This window comes from Tamandua tetradactyla, chromosome 15, assembly GCF_023851605.1.
Source record: "Tamandua tetradactyla isolate mTamTet1 chromosome 15, mTamTet1.pri, whole genome shotgun sequence".
Taxonomy (NCBI): Eukaryota; Metazoa; Chordata; class Mammalia; order Pilosa; family Myrmecophagidae; genus Tamandua; species Tamandua tetradactyla.
Genome location: NC_135341.1, coordinates 27658523 through 27677724, shown reverse-complemented (window position 1 = coordinate 27677724; position 19202 = coordinate 27658523). Strand labels below are relative to the sequence as shown.

Sequence of the window (19202 nt, the reverse complement as noted above, 5' to 3'; positions counted from 1 at the left end):
ACGGCACATATTTAACATATTTTTTTGGGGGGTGGTGGTGCATGGTCCAGGAATCAAACCCGGGTCTTCTGCATGAAAGGCAAGTCTTCTACCACTGAACCACCCGTGCACCCTTCAACATACTTTTTAAATATTGAAAAAAGTTGGTATTTATAAAGTTTTAGTCACTATGGTTGTATTCAAAGATTTTAGCTGGAGTAAATCTTACCTCTGGGTTATTCAGCTGTAACTTGAACAATATAAAATGAGAGGCATGTACTAAATGTGTAAGTGGTTTCAGTTAGTCACCCTCCCATTGTGACTTTAGACTAAGTCAACTTAAAAGGAAACTTAAGAAACTTGAATGGGTCACAGAATTATAATGTTACCTTGCATTTTTTCTTACGAAGCTTTAAAGTGGGTGGTATCAACCAGTCAAAAAGTCCTCTCAGAAGAGCTTGATGTTCTGGTTCACGCAGAGGTCCTTTCAGTGAATTTAACCATGAAGACACAAGTGGTTCCCACCCTAACTGTGAGGGCTCCAGATAAATCATACCACAGCGGCTTACAGTGGCAGGCTAGAGAAAAAAGACAAGTTTTCTTTTTCCAATGCTGTTTTTATACCAGTAGTATCTGGCAATTATCAACTACTTCTTGGCATGACTTATAAGGCCCTTCATGATCCAGTTCCCGTCTACTTCCTCAGGCTTACCTGACCACCTCACATACCCTAGAATTTCTCATGCAGAAAATTATTTGCAGTTCAGTTCCTTGGACATGCCACGATGTCATGGCTTCATGTCTTTCACATCATCTTCTCATGATTTGGAATGCCCTGGCCTGGTCAGTCTCCCTGGAGAAATCTTAAACTTCCTTCAAAACCATATCATTTTTTCACAGCAAAGAGAATATTCTCAAATTGTGGTGGTGCATGTCCAACTCTGTGATTATTCAAGAGCCATTGATTATATTCTTTGAATGGATTGTATGGTGTGAGAATAAATCTGTTTTTTGTTTTTTTTTTTAAAAAAAAACATATCAAACACTCAAACATCTTCCATATTCCTCCTTTATCCATTCTCCACTTGGGGGCTCATTCTCCAGCATACTCTCAGAGCACTGACATGTAGCTGTGTACTGAGTCACCCCCATGCTTCTCAGCCTCTCTAAATGAGCATACTACTACTCTATGCCTTATTCATCTTTTATTCCCAGAGCTTAACCCATTGTCTCACACATAATAAAAGAATGAATTAGACCAAATGAACGAAAGAAAAAATGAATGAGAAAATAAACAAACAAAACACTGTCATATAAAATAATGAACTTACTGAAGCCTGGGAAAGGTCCATTGTTTCAAAGATGAGGCTCATTTGAGAGGACATTTGAATGATTTCTCCACTCATAAGGCAAAGCTAAAGGCAATTGTTTAAAAAATTTTTTTTAATGTTTCAAACTTCTCAGAGAAAAGAATTGCTAATTAAAAACAACGCTAATTAAAGGAATTTGACTATTTAAGAGTGTGGTTATTTCATATAAGTATGGAAATAAATCACGGTATATTCATACAATAGACTACTAAATACAGACATAAAAAAAAGAATAACCTGGAACTGCAAAGACATGAATATCACAGACATTACATGACCCAAAGAAGTCAGACACTAGAGAGTATGATTACATTTACATGATGTTCAAGATCAGGCAAAATTAATTTATCATCATAGAAGTAAGAATAGTGATCATCCTTGGGGAAGGTATCCAGACTGAGAAGGAACATGAGGGAAACTTAAAGGGTACAGCAAATTGCATGCATTGTTATTCAAATGGTGGTTATGTGAGTGTAAACAAATGCAAAAAAAATCACTGAATTGACACATAAATTAGTGTACGATTTAGACTTTCTGGGATGTACATTATCTCTAAAAAATACTAGACTTCTTTTTTTTAATTAATTAAAAAAAATTAACTAACAAAACATTTAGAAATCATTCCATTCTACATATACAATCATTAATTCTTAATATCATCACATAGTTGCATATTCATCATTTCTTAGTACATTTGCATCGATTTAGAAAAAGAAATAAAAGGAAAACAGAAAAAGAAATAAAACGAAAACAGAGAGAAAAAAAAAACTATACCTCACATGCAGCTTCATTCAATGTTTTAACATAATACATTACAATTAGGTAGTATTGTGCTGTCCATTTCTGAGTTTTTGTATCCAGTCCTGTTGCACAGTCTGTATCCCTTCAGCTCCAATTACCCATTATCTTACCCTTTTTCTATCTCCTGATGGTCTCTGTTACCAATGACATATTCCAATTTATTCACTAATGTCGGCTCATATCAGTGAGACAATACAGTATCTGTCCTTTGGTTTTTGGCTAGTCTCACTCAGCATAATGTTCTCTAGGTCCATCCATGTTATTACATGCTTCATAAGTTTATTCTGTCTTAAAGCTGCATAATATTTCATCGTATGTATATACCACAGTTTGTTTAGCCACTCATCTGTTGATGGACATTTTGGCTGTTTCCATCTCTTTGCAATTGTAAATAATGCTGCTATAAACACTGGTGTGCAAATGTCCGTTTGTGTCTTTGCCTTTAAGTCCTCTGAGTACATACCTAGCAATGGTATTGCTGGGTCATATGGCAATTCTATATTCAGCTTTTTGAGGAACCGCCAAATTGCCTTCCACACTGGTTGCACCATTTGACATTCCCACCAACAGTGGATAAGTGCGCCTCTTTCTCCACATCCTCTCCAGCACTTGTCATTTTCTGTTTTGTTGATAATGGCCATTCTGGTGGGTGTGAGATGATATCTCATTGTGGTTTTGATTTGCATTTCTCTAATGGCCAGGGACATTGAGCATCTCTTCATGTGCCTTTTGGCCATTTGTGTTTCCTCTTCTGAGAAGTGTCTGTTCAAGTCTTTTTTTCATTTTGTAATTGGGTTGGCTGTCTTTTTGTTGTTGAGTTGGACAATCTCTTTATAAATTCTGGATACTAGACCTTTATCTGATATGTCGTTTCCAAATATTGTCTCCCATTGTGTAGGCTGTCTTTTTACTTTCTTGATGAAGTTCTTTGATGCACAAAAGTGTTTAATTTTGAGGAGCTCCCATCTATTTCTTTCTTTCTTCAGTGCTCTTGCTTTAGGTGTAAGTTCCATAAAACCGCCTCCAATTATAAGATTCATAAGATATCTCCCTACATTTTCCTCTAACTATTTTATGGTCTTAGACCTAATGTTTAGATCTTTGATCCATTTTGAGTTAACTTTTGTATAGGGTGTGAGATACGGGTCCTCTTTCATTCTTTTGCATATGGATATCCAGTTCTCTAGGCACCATTTATTGAAGAGACTGTTCTGTCCCAGGTGAGTTGGCTTGACTGCCTTATCAAAGATCAAATGTCCATAGATGAGAGGGTCTATATCTGAGCACTCTATTCAATTCCATTGGTCGATATATCTACCTTTATGCCAGTACCATGCTGTTTTGACCACTGTGGCTTCATAATATGCCTTAAAGTCTGGCAGCGTGAGACCTCCAGCTTCGTTTTTTTTCCTCAAGATACTTTTAGCGATTCGGGGCACCCTGCCCTTCCAGATAAATTTGCTTATTGGTTTTTCTATTTCTGAAAAATAAGTTGTTGGGATTTTGATTGGTATTGCATTGAATCTGTAAATCAATTTAGGCAGAATTGACATCTTAACTATATTTAGTCTTCCAATCCATGAACACGGTATGCCCTTCCATCTATTTAGGTCTTCTGTGATTTAACAGTTTTTTGTAGTTTTCTTTGTATAGGTCTTTTGTCTCTTTAGTTAAATTTATTCCTAAGTATTTTATTCTTTTAGTTGCAATTGTAAATGGAATTCGTTTCTTGATTTTCCCCTCAGCTTGTTCATTGCTAGTGTATAGAAACACTACAGATTTTTGAATGTTGATCTTGTAACCTGCTACTTTGCTGTACTCGTTTATTAGCTCTAGTAGTTTTGCTGTAGATTTTTCAGGGTTTTCGACATATAGTATCATATCATCTGCAAACAGTGAGAGTTTTTCTTCCTTTCCAATTCTGATGCCTTGTATTTCTTTTTCTTTCTAATTGCTCTGGCTAAAACTTCCAACACGATGTTGAATAACAGTGGTGATAGTGGACATCCTTGTCTTGTTCCTGATCTTAGGGGGAAAGTTTTCAATTTTTCTCCATTGAGGATGATATTAGCTGTGGGTTTTTCATATATTCCCTTTATCATCTTAAGGAAGTTCCCTTGTATTCTTATCCTTTGAAGTGTTTTCAACAGGAAAGGATGTTGAATCTTGTCAAATGCCTTCTCTGCATCAATTGAGATGATCATGTGATTTTTCTGCTTTGATTTGCTGATATGGTGTATTACATTAATTGATTTTCTTATGTTGAACCATCCTTGCATACTTGGGATGAATCCTACTTGGTCATGATGTATAATTCTTTTAATGTGCTGCTGGATTCGATTTGCTAGAATTTTGTTGAGGATTTTTGCATCTATATTCATTACAGAGATTGGTCTGTAGTTTTCTTTTTTTGTAATATCTTTGCCTGGTTTTGGTATGAGGGTGATGTTGGCTTCATAGAATGAATTAGGTAGCTTTCCCTCCACTTTGATTTTTTTGAAGAGTTTGAGCAGGGTTGGTACTAATTCTTTCTGGAATGTTTGGTAGAATTCACATGTGAAGCCATCTGGTCCTGGACTTTTCTTTTTGGGAAGCTTTTGAATGACTGATTCAATTTCTTTACTTGTGATTGGTTTGTTGAGGTCATCTATTTCTTCTTGAGTCAAAGTTGGTTGTTCATGCCTTTCTAGGAACTTATCCATTTCATCTACATTGTTGTATTTATTAGCATAAAGTTGTTCATAGTATCCTGTTATTACCTCCTTTATTTCTGTGAGGTCAGGATTATGTCTCCTCTTCCATTTCTGATCTTATTTATTTGCATCCTCTCTCTTCTTCTTTTTGTCAATCTTGCTAAGGGCCCATCAGTCTTGTTGATTTTCTCATAGAACCAACTTCTGGTCTTACTGATTTTCTCTATTGTTTTCATGTTCTCAATTTCATTTATTTCTGCTCTGATCTTGGTTATTTCTTTCCTTTTGCTTGCTTTGGGATTAGTTTGCTGTTCTTTCTCCAGTTCTTCCAAGTGGACAGTTAATTCCCGAATTTTTGCCCTTTCTTCTTTTTTGATATAGGCATTTAGGGCAAAAAAATTCCCTCTTAGCACTGCCTTTGCTGTGTCCCATAGGTTTTGATATGTTGTGTTTTCATTTTCATTTGCCTTGAGATATTTACTAATTTCTCTTGTAATTTTTTCCTTGACCCACTGGTTGTTTAAGAGTGTGTGTTGAGCCTCCACGTATTTGTGAATTTTCTGCACTCTGCCTGTTATTGATTTCCAACTTCATTCCTTTATGATTGAAAAAAGTGTTGTGTATGATTTCAATCTTTTTAAATTTGTTGAGACTTGCTTTGTGACCCAGCATATGGTCTATCTTTGAGAATGATCCATGAGCACTTGAGAAAAAGGTGTATCCTGCTGTTGTGGGGTGTAATGTCCTATAAATGTCTGTTAAGTCTAGCTCATTTATTGTAGTATTCAAATTCTCTATTTCTTTATTGATCCTCTGTCTAGATGTTCTGTCCATTGATGAGAGTGGGGAATTGAAGTCTCCAACTATTATGGTAGATGTGTCTATTTCCCTTTTCAGTATTTGCAGTGTATTCCTCACGTATTTTGGGGCATTCTGGTTCGGTGCATAAATATTTATGATTGTTATGTCTTCTTGTTTAATTGTTCCTTTTATTAGTAGATAGTATCCTTCTTTGTCTCTTTTAACTGTTTTACATTTGAAGTCTAATTTGTTGGATATTAGTATAGCTACTCCTGCTCTTTTCTGGTTGTTATTTGCATGAAATATCTTTTCCCAACCTTTCACTTTCAACCTATGTTTATCTTTGGGTCTAAGATGTGTTTCCTGTAGACAGCATATAGAAGGATCCTGTTTTTAAATCCATTCTGCCAGTCTATGTCTTTTGATTGGGGAATTCAGTCCATTAACATTTAGTGTTATTACTGTTTGGGTAATACTTTCCTCTACCATTTTGCTTTTTGTGTTATATATATCATATCTAATTTTCCTTCTTTCTACACTCTTCTCCACACCTCTCTTTTCTGTCTTTTCGTATCTGACCCTAGTGCTCCCTTTAGTATTTCTTGCAGAGCTGGTCTCTTGGTCACAAATTCTCTCAGTGACTTTTTGTCTGAAAATGTTTTAATTTCTCCCTCATTTTTGAAGGGCAATTTTGTTGGATATAGCATTCTTGGTTGGCAGTTTTTCTCTTTTAGTAATTTAAATATATCATCCCACTGTCTTCTTGCCTCCATGGTTTCTGCTGAGAAATCTACACATAGTCTTATTGGGTTTCCCTTGTATGTGATGGATTGCTTTTCTCTTGCTGCTTTCAAGATCCTCTCTTTCTCTTTGACCTCTGACGTTCTAACTAGCAAGTATCTTGGAGAACGCCTATTTGGATCTATTCTCTTTGGGATGCGCTGCACTTCTTGGATCTGTAATTTTAGGTCTTTCATAAGAGTTGGGAAATTTTCAGTGATAATTTCTTCCATTAGTTTTTCTCCTCCTTTTCCCTTCTCTTCTCCTTTTGGGACACCCACAACACGTATATTTGTGCGCTTCATATTATCATTCAATTCCCTGAGCCCCTGCTCAAATTTTTCCATTCTTTTCCCTATAGTTTCTGTTTCTTTTTGGATTTCAGATGTTCCATCCTCCAGTTCACTAGTTCTAACCTCTGTCTCTTGAAATCTACCATTGTAGGTTTCCATTCTTTTTTCATCTCTTCTACTGTATCTTTCATTCCCATAAGTTCTGTGATTTGTTTTTTCAGACTTTCCATTTCTTCTTTTTGTTGTCCTTGCCTTCTTCATGTTCTCCCTCAATTTATTGATTTGGCTTTTGAAGAGGTTTTCCATTTCTGTTCGTATGTTCAGAATTAGTTGTCTCAGCTCCTGTATCTCATTTGAACTATTGGTTTGTTCCTTTGACTGGGCCATATCTTCAATTTTCCTGGTGTGATTTGTTATTTTTTGCTGGCATCTGGACATTTAATTACCTTAATTAGTTTATTCTGGAGATTGCTTTCACTTATCTTACCTAGGGTTTTCTTGCTAGATGAGTTTGTTGTCTATCTGTTCATTGACCTTCAGTTCAGCTTTTCTGGGCCTCTAGCTTAAATTTTGTTTAACAGAGGGTAAATTTTCAGTTCTTATTTTCTTGTTTCTTGTCCTGCTTGTAAGGTGCCTTTTCCCTCCCTACCCTTAGGGGGGTGTACATAGGTATTACCGACTCCAGCTGGGTTTTCCCAAACTAAGCTGGCCTTCTTTCGGGGGGAAGGAATCACCTGTGTCAGTTTTCCCTGAGGGTGAGACCCAGCAGGTTGAAAGACTTTCCTGTGAAGTCTCTGGGCTGTTTTTCTTATCCTGCCCAGTATGTGGCGCTTGTCTGTCTGCGGGTCCCACCAGCAAAATATGTTGTGATTCCTTTAACTTTGGAAGGCTCTCCCTGCTGGGGGCATGGTGGAGACAGAGGGAAGGTTGTAGGCTGGTTTTAATGGCTTCAAATTGCCAAGCCCTGGGATCTGAATTCCTTGAGAGAGGGATTCCACCTGCGTTGCGTTTCACCCATCCCCTGGGGAAGGTTCAGGTGGTAGACAGCCCTGAAAGCAGCCTGTTTCTGCATTTGGGGCAGTTGCAGCCTGTGTAATCCCGGCGCTGAGTCCAGAGGCAACCAAGCCTCCGTAGAAATAGCCACAGAAGGCTCTGTTTTGTCCCCTTTCCTCTTTTTCAGTTAGCCCAATAGGCGGCTTCCGCCTTGATCAGTTTCGCCTGAGCTGGGGGCCTATTTTTAATAGTCAGAATTTGTTTATTAATGCCACTATTGGTGTTTGGTTAGACTCAGTCCCTGCTACTGTTGGAGACTCTTTTCTTTCCCACTGGGAAGCCGCCTGTTGGGGAGGGGCGCCAGCTGCCGCGGCTTGGGGAACTCGCTGTTCCGAGACTCGCAGCTGGTCCGGGAAGCCACCTGTGAGGGAGGGACGCCGGCCACCGGCTGCTGTGGCTTGGGGAAGTGCACACGGCTCGGAAAACTCACTGTTGTGAGTTGTGAGTCACTGTTGTGACTCACACCCAGTCCAGCTGGTCCAGACTGGGTTACGCTGTGTGTCCGGTCTCTGTCGTGGCTCTGGGAGCTGTTCTGTACTGTTTCTGGTTATTTAGTAGCTGCTCTGGAGGATGAACTAAAACGCGTGCACCTTACTAAGCCGCCATCTTCCTAGACTTCTATTTTCTAGTTCTTTTGTAAACCTCACCATTTCTAAGGTCATGTGCAACAGCTAAGCCCTGAAGTATTCAATGTTTTTAAAAAGGAATGGTGCCATTTTATTTTCTCCTAAAATGTTAATTTGAAGTTCTGTAAGAAACCATAAGACTTGAATCATCTCTCAATTATTATCTATGTGACCACTATGTTCTCTTGGTAAAGCAGTAGTTTTAACACAAAATATTTTCATTCTATGAAAAAAAGAAAGGGCTTACTACAGCAAAGCTATCATTGAAAAGTTAAATTTATAAACCTATTCAACTTGTTACATCTTTTATTATAGAAAACAATATAGCCCTATTTGATGTTTTGAAGACACAACTTTAAGCATGTCTGCATCTGCACTGCTTTTAGTCATGATGATTACCTTTTTATTATCATCCAATACTGTGTTCATGCTTTCTATCCATAAAGTGTCAATGGGACCATCAAATACAACCCACTTGCGGTCAGGTGCTTCTGATAAGGCAAATTCTCTAAAGGTGTTTGCCACAATGCCATCAGTCCACTGAGAGGAAAAAAAGGAAGAGTTGGGAAGCCCCCTTTAGAAAACTGAATTTAGCATTGAAAATAGGAAAACACTTCAAATATTTTTTTTAATGTGAATTGCCAATAAAAGAGTTGAGAATGCTTGATTTATACATTACCTCATGAGACACTGGATCAAATTGTCCAAAAAGTTGGCCCATGGTAATGGATTTGGGGTTTACTGTCCTATAAATAACTTTTTCTTCCTCTCCATAGCCCCGTTCATTCATAAAAGTTAGAGTATCAGCCAGCACATGCAGAACTTTAGTCTTACCAGCAAAGGGCTCTCCTACCAACATAAAACTATTAAAGAAAAAGGTAATTAACATGACAAGATTCTTAAAAACAATGGCAAAACAAAGTATTTGTCATATACACTAGTATATAAAACTTTGGGATAACTACTACATTTAATTTTTGAAATTACATGGCTTTTTCTCAGATGTAAGGAAAATGCATTTAACTTCTGAACAGATTGATCTCTAAATAAAATTCTTCACATTAATGTCATTTAAAAAATAGAATATAATAAAAAGTCTCCAAATAACAATGAAAACTTAACATCTGTATACCCAAAATTAAAAAAAAAATAAAAACCAACAGAGACTTGGGACCTCTTAGTAGAAAAGTAGGAAGGATTCCTTTTTCTAAAGTCTTCACTTTCGGTAGTAATATTAGTGCTCTCTGCCAAATATTTCAGGTTCTCCCCTCTTCTGGCACATAGTAAGGTTCATCTTGAGGGAGGACCATGAAATTAATTCCAAACAATGAGTAAGCAGCAGAAATGATGGGTGTTACTTCCTAGCAGGGATAGTTAACTGCCGGCAAGAGACTGCTTACAGAGCTCTCTCATTCCCTCTAGCATGAACACCAGGCTGAGATGTGGCTGTTATAACAGTCTGGGGCCCTCAGTCGTTATGATGAGCAGAGCCTGCCTGCTAACCTATAACATACATACAGCACAAGTGAGAAAGCAACATGTGTTTTAACTTTCTGAGATTTGGTTATTGATTATTCCTATAGAATAACTTAGTCCAAACATACTGTCAGAAATTCGTGCTTAGAAGAGAAAGGGTTCTTGCCATAAGAAAAAGGCTAAAATATGTAGAATTGGTTTAGATGCCAGATATGGAGATCAAATTAACTGTTATCTAGACTAGAATAATGGCAATTGATGTTATGGCAATAATGGCAAAAGTGATCAAAATTTTGGTGAAATTTTCCCTTGAGATAACCTGGAAAACAGATAATATACCTAATGAAGTTATAGTTTTAGGGGAAAAGGATAGTAAACACAATATTATTAATGCATATTGACAGCTGATAGCTATATCTAATAAAGAAAGTAACAAAAAACAGAAAAAAGAATTACCGATGGCTGAGAGAGTTCAAATAGAGTTGAGAGGCTTAAGCAAACTTCCGATAGACATCGCTACCCATCAAGACTTGCCAAACCCCAAACAAAACCATTCCAGCCAATCCTAAAGAACCCCTAGGGCAATATATAAGATTCTACAAAGGTTCCATGCACTAGGGTAACTTTCCAGAAACCTACAACCAACAGATGGGTCCCTGGACCAGAAAAGTCCTGAAATGCAGAGGGCCCAGTTTTTCCAGAACATCGGTTAGTTCCATCTTCCTATCCCATATTATTGATAGGCCTTGTAACATGAAAAAGGTAGTATGGGCATAGCCCAAATACCTCTAAAGAGTAGGATAGGAAGATCAAAGGTGATGGCAGAGTTATACAGAGAAGGTAGGGTTTAACAAAAGAGTATGATTGCTGAATCATTAAATTGATATTTCTTTTAATCTCCAGTATCTTAGAATAGCTAGGAGTAAAAACCTAAAATTGTGGAATTGTAACCCATACCAAATTCTGAAATCTGTTCTACAGCTAATTGTTGTGCTGTGCTTTGAAATTTATTGCTTTTTTGTATATATGTTATTTTTCACACAAAAAAGGAAAAAAGTGACAATAAAAAATTATGTATATTCCTTCTAGCCTCCAATGCTCTGGAGCAGCTAGAAGGAAAAATCTGCGATGATGGTGTGGTAGCCCATGACAAACTCTGGGATCTGTCCTGTAAATACTTGTTGAAGAGTGCTTTGAAAACTATTATTTTCTTTTTTTGTTTTATATTATATAATAAAAATAGTAAAAAAAAAAGAAGAATTAACAAATTACAAGCAGGAATGAAAGGAAACAGAGGAAATACAAAAGTTCAGGGACTTTCAGGGTTGAATTAGAAAACTTATTCTTATACCCACTGGTAAAAGATAAAATTGAGAAAGGCTTTGAGCAACAAAAGCCTTTTAAAATACAGCCTAGTATTGAGGATTAAAACAAGGGTAAGGCCATTCTAATATATCATTAAAACTTATGAATGGATTGATATGGCTCCTAGAAATCATGTCGGGGGATAAAATATTTCAGTGAAAAACTAACGATGTGGTCCTCTAAATTAAGCCTTATAGGTGCAAGGACACTACAAGGAAATTCAGAAAGATATGTCTTCATTAAGAAAATTGTAGTTGTGGTTACTGGCATAAGAAACTGCCTGAAATAAAAAAGTTGATTAACTTTTTGAGAGAGTTTACTGACAAAGAAAGAATGAGTCTGGGCTAAAACAACATGTGACTGTTCAAGACATAAAAAGATCTTTGGGTATGGGGTACATAAGTGTTGATTATTTGCTCTATTTTTATGTATGATTTAAAATTCACATAATAAAGTTATTTTAAAATCCTGCCTCTTAAAAATCATGGGCAAGGAAACAGACAAATTGCTAGAAACACATAAAGTACCTACACTGACTCAAGAAGAAGCAGAAAATCTCAACAGACCATTAATAAGTGAAGAGATTAAATCCAAAACTAAACAACTCCCAAGAAATGCCCAGGCCCAGACTGCTTTACAGGGGAATTTTATCAAACATTCCAAGAAGACTTAACCCCAATTCTGCTCAAACTCTTCCAAAAATATTAAAGAGGAGACAAGACTTTCTAATTCATTCTGAGGTCAACATCACCCTAATACTAAAGCCAGGCAGAGATTTTGCAAGAAAATTACAAACCAATTACTCTTATGAATATAGATGCAAATATTCTCAAGAAAATAGGCGTAAACTGAATCCAACAACATATTAAAAGGATTATATAGCTTGATCAACTGGGATTTATGCCAAGAATGCATAATCTTGTGGTTCAACATAAGAAAATCCATCATTGTAATGCACCACACTAATAGAATGGAAGAAAAGACCCCACACAATCATATCAATTTACACAAATAAAGGAGTATGACAAAATCCAGCACCTTTCTTTATAAAAAAAAAACCACTCAGGAATATATATATATATATATATAACTATCTCAACATAATAAAAGGTATTTATGAATATCCCACAATGAACATCATAACCAATGGTGAAAGACTAAAAGCTTTGCCCCTAAGATAAGGAAGAAGACAAGGGCACCTGCTATCACCACTGCTATTCAACACTGTAAGGAAGTGTTAAGCCTGAGCAATAAGGAAAGAAAAACAACTGAAATGCGTTCAAATTGGAAAGGAAGAAGTAAAATTATCCATATTAGCAGATTACATGATGCTATATATAGAAAATCCAGAAGAAATTGCAAGAAAGCTACTAGAACTAATAAATAAATTCAGCAAAGTTTGGGGCATAAGATCAACACACAATAATCAGTGATGTTTCTATATACAAGCAGTGAACAGTCCTGCAGAGAAACACATTCAACTCAACAGAATATTTCCATGAGGTACATAGGATGTGCAGGTCTCGGGACTCTGAGCCCAGTCGGGCAAGCACATTCTTTGTTCTAAGGAAATATTTGTGGTTGACTTTGGTTTCGAAAGGAATGTTCCCTTTTCAGACCAGCAAACTTTTCCTTAACTGATTAACAAACTCCTCCAGTATATAATTAAGCCATCTCTAAAAATAGTATCCTTGAGAATCCTAATAAAAGCTTTGAGGAACTTTGGCTTGGGGCTCACACTTCCACCCCACATGGTGGTGGCTAGATGCCATGTAAAGCCCCTGGTTCCCTAAGTCTCTCTTAACTTTGTGTCTGTGTCTTTCTTTAAGCTTTCATTCGCGACCCGTATCAGGGCTTTCTTTTCCAGGCTGCCTTTCGACAACAATTCAAAAATGAAATCAAGTTCCATTTACCATAGCAACTGAGAGAATCAAATATCTAGGAATAAATTTGACCAATGACGTAAAGGACATGTACAGAGAATAGAAAAAATCATTACTGAAATAAATTAAATAAGATCTAAATAAATGGAAAGATATTCCATATTCAAGGACTGGAAGACTTAAGACTTCAAGATTACATAAATAGGTTTGTAGATTGAATGCAATCCCAATCAAAATTCTAATGGCCTTCTTTACAGAAATGGAAAAGCTAATGGTCAAATTCATATGGAAGGGTAAGGGACCCCAAATAACCAAAAGCATCTTACAAAAGAACAAAGTTGGAAAACTTACACTTCCCAATTTCAAAACATATTACAAAGCTGCAGTAATCAAATCCAAGTGCCACTGGTAAAAGGACATACATAAAGACCAGTGGAATAAAATGGAGAATGGAGAAATAACCCACACATTTATGGCCAATTGATTTTGACAAAGGGGTCAATTCCACTCAATGGGATAAGAACAGTGTTTTCAACAAACAGTGCTAGGAAACCTGGATGCAAGAAGTAAAAGTGGACCTCTACCTCTTACCATACATGAATATTAATTTACAATGGATCAACAAGCTAAATGTAACAGCTAAAACTATGAAACTATTAGAGGAAAATATAGGGAAATATCTGCAGGAATCTGTATAAGGCAACAGATTCTTAAACTATGCACCAAAAGCATGAGCAATGAAAGAAAACAAATACACTGAACTTCATCAAAATTAAAAATGTTTGTGTATCACAGCATATTATCAAGAAAGTTAAAAGACAAACTAAAGAATGGTAGAAAATATTTGGAAACCATATGTTTGATAAGGGTTTAACAACCAGAATTGATAATGAACTCCTACAACTCAACAACAAAAAGACAAACAACCCAATAAGAAATTGGCAAAGGACTTGAATATCCAAAGAAAATATGCAGACCTATAAAGACTTGAAAAGATACTCAATATTATTAGCCATTAGGGAAATGCAAATCAAAACCACGATGAGATACCACCTCATACCCACTAGAATAACTATTATTTTCAAAATAGAAAATAAGTGCTGGCAAGGATGCAGAGATATAGGAACCTTAGTATAGGCATAACTCACTTGACTGCATTTTGCTTTACTGTGCTTCTCAGATATAATAGTTTTTTCATTGAAGTCTGGAGCAATGCTATGTCAAGAAAGTCTACTGGTACCATTTTTTCAAATAGCATGTGCTCATTTTGTATCTGTCACATTTTAGTAATTCTCATAATATTTCAAACTTTTTCATTATTAGTATATCTGTTATGGTGATCTTTGATGTTATCATTGCCATTTGGGGGCAGGGGTGCCACTAGACATGGCCATATAAGGCTGAAAATTTAATTGATAAATGTTGTTTGTGTTCTGACTTCTCCTCCAACTGGCCATTCTCTCCCCTCTCTCCCTTTCCTCAGGCCTCCCTATTCCCTGAGAAGCAATAATATTGAAATTGAACCTATTAATAACCCTACAATGGCCTCTAAGTACTCAAGTGAAAGAAAGAGTTGCAAGCCTCTCACTTTAAATAAATAGCTAGAAATGATTAAGCTTATTGAGGAAGGCATGTTGAAAGCTGAGACAGGGTGAAAGCTAGGCCTCTTATGCCAAACAGTTAGCCAGATTGGGAATGCAAAGGAAAAGTTCTTGAAGGGAATTTAAAGTGCTATTCCAGGGAACACATGAATAATAAGAAAGCAAAATAGCCTTATTGCTGGTATGGAAAACGTTTTAGTGGTCTGGATAGAAGATAAAATAATCCAAAATGCTTCCATAAGCCAAGTCTAATCCAGAGCAATGGTGTACCTCTCTTCGAGAGAGATGAGGAAGCTGCAGAAGTTTGACGCTAGCAGAGGTTGGTGGATGAGGTTTAAAGAAAGAAGCCATCTCCATAACATCAGAGTACAAGGTAAAGAAGCAAGTACTGATGTAGAAGCTGAAGCAACTTATCCAGAAGATCTAGCTAAGATAATTGATGAAGCTACATTAAACTACAGATTTTCAATGTGGACAAAATAGCCTTCTATTGGAGGAAGATGCCATTTAGGACTTTCATAGCTAGAAAGGAGTAGCTAAAGCCTGGCTTCAAAGCTTCAGATGACAGGCTCACTCTCTTGCAGGGGCTAATGCAGCTGGTGACTTTAAGTTGAAGGCAATAGCCTTTACCATTCCAAAAATTCTAGGGACCTTAAGAACTATGCTAAATCTACCCTGCCTCTGCTCTTTAAATGGAACAAAGACAGGATGACAGCACAGCTGCTTACAACATGGTTGACAGAATACTTTAAGCTGACTGCTGAGACCTACTGCTCAGAATAAAAAAAAAAAGATTCCTTTCAAGATGCTACTGCTCTTTGACAATACACTTGCTCACCCAAAAACTCTGATGAAGATGTACAATGAGATGAATGTTATTTTCATGCCTGCTAATACACCACCCATTCTGCAACCCATGGAAGGAGTTATTTTGACTTTCAAGTCTTATTATTTAAGAAATATATTTCATAAGACTAGAGTTGCCATAGATAGTGATTCTTCTGATGGATCCGTGCAAGGTAAATTGAAAATCTTCTGGAAGGTCTTCACCATACCAGATGCCATTAAGAACATTCACGATTCATGAGAGGAGGTCAAAATACCAACATCAGCAGAAGTTTGGAAGAAGTTGATTCCAACCTTCATCAGTGACTTTGAGAGGTTCAACACTTCAGTTGAGGAAATAACTACAGATGTGGTGGAAATAACAAGAATTAGAAGTGGAGCCTAAAGATGTGACTGAATTGCTTCAATCTAAAGAAATAATCAGAATTGGATGGGGAGTTGTTTCTTATTAATGAGAAAAGAAAGTAGTTTCTTGAGATGGAATCTGCTCCTAGTGAAGATGCTGTAAACATTGCTGAAAATGGCAACAAGGGTTTAGAATATTACATAAACTTAGATGATAAAGCGGACATGGGGTTAGAGAGGGTTGACTCCAATATTGAAAAAAGTTTTATGAGTAAAATGCTATCAACAGCATTGTATGCTGTAGAGAAATGATTTATGAAAGGAAGAGTCAAATGATGCAGGCAACTACATTGTTATTTTAAGAAATTGCCACAGCAACCCAACCTGCAGCAACCAACTCCCCTCATGAGTCAGCAGTCATTAACATCAAGGCAAACACTAGCAAAAAGATCGACTTGCTGAAGCAAGCATATTTTAGCAATAATTATTTTTAAATTAAGGTATGTACAATGTTTTTTGGGGGCATAATGCTTTTGCCCACTTAAAGGACCACAGTATGATATAAACATAACTTTTATATGCACTAGGAAACAAAAAATTTCATATGATTCACTTTATTGTGATACTGACTTTATTGCAGCAGTCTGGAATCAAACCTGTAATAGGTCCAAGGTATGCCTTTATTGATGTGTTTTCTTCTGGAACTGCTGGGATGGCAGCCCCATCCCTTCTTAAGCATATGTACAGTGGTTGGCTCTCCCCAGACACTGACGTATAGCCACACCCTCTCCAAGCATTGGGGTAGTGGCACTCTGCCTGAACAATGAGGCATAAGGCCTTGTGCTGATGTGAAAGGATGTATGTACTGTAGTAAAGCCATGTTTTAATCCTAATCCCATTTTGTAAAGGCAGCTGTTTCTTCTAATCCCTATCCAGTACTGTATGTTTGAATCTGTAATTAGATCATCTCCCTGGAGATGTGACTCAACCAAGAGTGGTTGTTAAACTGAATTAGGTAGAGACATGTCTCCACCCATTTGGATGGGTCTTGATTAGTTTACTGGAATCCTATAAAAGAGAACAACAAAAGAGAAAGCCAGGAGATTATGAGAGAGCAGAATGATGTAGCCATGAGAAGCAGAGTCCACCAGTCAGCAACCTCTGGAGATGAAGAAGGAAAATGCCTCCCAGGGAGCTTCATAAAACAAGAAGCCAGGAGAGAAAGCTAGCAAATGACACTGTGTTCACCATGCACCCTTCCAGCTGAGAGAAGCCTTGACTATGTTTACCATGTGCCTTCTCACTTGAGAGAGAAACCCTGAACTTCACTGGCCTTCTTGAACCAAGGTATCTTTTTCTGGATGCCTTTGATTGGATATTTCTATAGACTTGTTTTAATTGGGACATTTTCTTGGCCTTACAACTGTAAACTAGCAACTTATTAAATTCCCCTTTTAAAAAGCCATTCTGCTTCTGGTATATTGCATTCTGGCAGCTAGCAAACTAGAACCGGTCTTCTCCATCTAAGTGTAGGACCAGACCCACCCTTTCCTCATACCTGGGTGGGCCCACTCTATTGGCTCAAGGAAATTTTTTCAGTCCAGACTTTGATTTCATGATTCTGCACTTAAAGTAATTCTTTCTTCAATTATCCTTCCTCTATCCCTTTTATTCCAAGCTGACAGCAGATCTGCTTATAAAATTTTTTCAAAAAACTTGTCAGCTTTGTAGGTACTTCTGGTGGGTCCAAACTATCAAACGAGAATTTTTCAAAAGCCTTCTTAGCACATCTGCATTTCCAATCTTGACCACTACTGAAATTGCTGACAGAATCCATGTTCAGGCACACCTTTAGTAAAGGGTTGTTTGGTTAAATCCTCACTTGGAACCCTATCCTCTAGGGAGTCACTGCCTGAAAGCTCAGGGAAGTCCCTGATAGAGCCACTTCTGGCCCTCGTTTCAGAGCACACTACCTAGGTAATCTGAGAATTTTCAAAATCATCAAGCTCTTTGTGCTTGAGCTTACTTTTTCAACTTATTCCTTTCTTCTTGCATTTTACCATAAGCTGAAAGGAGAAGCCAGGCTATACCTTCCACACTTAGCTTACAAATCTCCTCAGCTAAACATACAAGTTCATCACTTACAAGCTCCACTTTCAATCCAATATCAGAAAACAATTTTGCCAAGTTCTCTACCACCATATAACAAGAATCACTTTTCTTCCAATTTCCAAGAATACATTTATCATTTCCTGCTGTACCTTAAAATCCGTATTTCTACCAACTCTTCAAAACAAGCTAGGCTTTTTCTATCAAGTGTTCACACTGAGTTCTCCCAGCCTCTATCTGTTACCCACATCTCTTTCCACATTTTTAGATATTTGTCATAGCAGTTCCTCACTTTCCAGTAGCAAAAACTGTATTATTTCCCAGCTGCTAAAACAAATACCATATTGGTTGAACAGGGATTTACTGGCTCATAATTTCAGAGGCTACGAAGGCTTGCTTCTTCTTGAGATCAGTATCTTCTGACCTATCAGCAATCTTGGGGATTCCTGGCTTTTCAACCACTTGGCAAAGCACACAGCAGCATTTTTTCTCCCTTTCCTTATAGGTTCTGTGGACTTCCAGCTTCTTGCTGTACCCCTTGGCTTCTCCTTCCATGTCCAATTTCCTTTGCTTATAAGGACTTCAGCCATGTTGGATTAAGGCCCACCCTCATTTTGTTTGGGCACACCTTAACTAATACCATCTTTAAAGGTCCTATTTACAAATGGGTTTACACCCACAGTTCCAGAGGTTGGGACCTGAATATACCTTTTGTAGGGAAAATAATTCAATTCCTACATGAACTAGGATTTCTGTTTGGCGTGATAGGAGAGTTCTGATAATGGATGGTGGTAAGGGTGTACAACATTGTGACTGCAATTAATCCCACGGAATCCTGGCAATAGTTGATATGGGAAAGCTTATTTTGTATATATATTCTCATAATTTTTTTAAAAAGCAACCAAAGAGACAATGACAATTAAATGCAATTCATGTCACTGTAAAGTTACTAATGGAGGAGAAAAGTTCCCAAATGATAATATCAGGACATACGACAATATGGGATATAGACTGAAAGCTTTATATAAATGTTAAAATGTTTGAACTTTGTAACTGTACTTCAGGTGAATATGCTTGTTCTTAGGAAGTGTGCATGGAAGAATTCTGTGTTCAAGTGACATGATGTAGAAACCTATTCTTGTAAGTTTAGAAAACGGATGGATGGACAGATAGATGAATAG

At 37.1% G+C, this 19202-nt stretch overlaps 1 protein-coding gene across 7 annotated transcripts in view; it reads right to left on the bottom strand.

The window, feature by feature from the left end:
- DNAH12 (dynein axonemal heavy chain 12) overlaps positions 1–19202 on the bottom strand; it is a 313559-nt gene that overhangs the window by 137052 nt on the left and 157305 nt on the right. For all 7 annotated transcript variants that reach the window (XR_013162717.1, XM_077128914.1, XM_077128917.1 and 4 more), the window contains exons 31-34: positions 9076–9259; positions 8796–8936; positions 1311–1394; positions 369–557 (exon numbers count right to left, since the gene is read on the bottom strand). Coding sequence is in view for 6 of the 7 variants with exons in the window: in XM_077128914.1 (XP_076985029.1) it covers positions 369–557; positions 1311–1394; positions 8796–8936; positions 9076–9259 (598 nt within the window). In the remaining variant the exon portion in view is untranslated. The remainder of the gene's footprint in view (positions 1–368; positions 558–1310; positions 1395–8795; positions 8937–9075; positions 9260–19202) is intronic.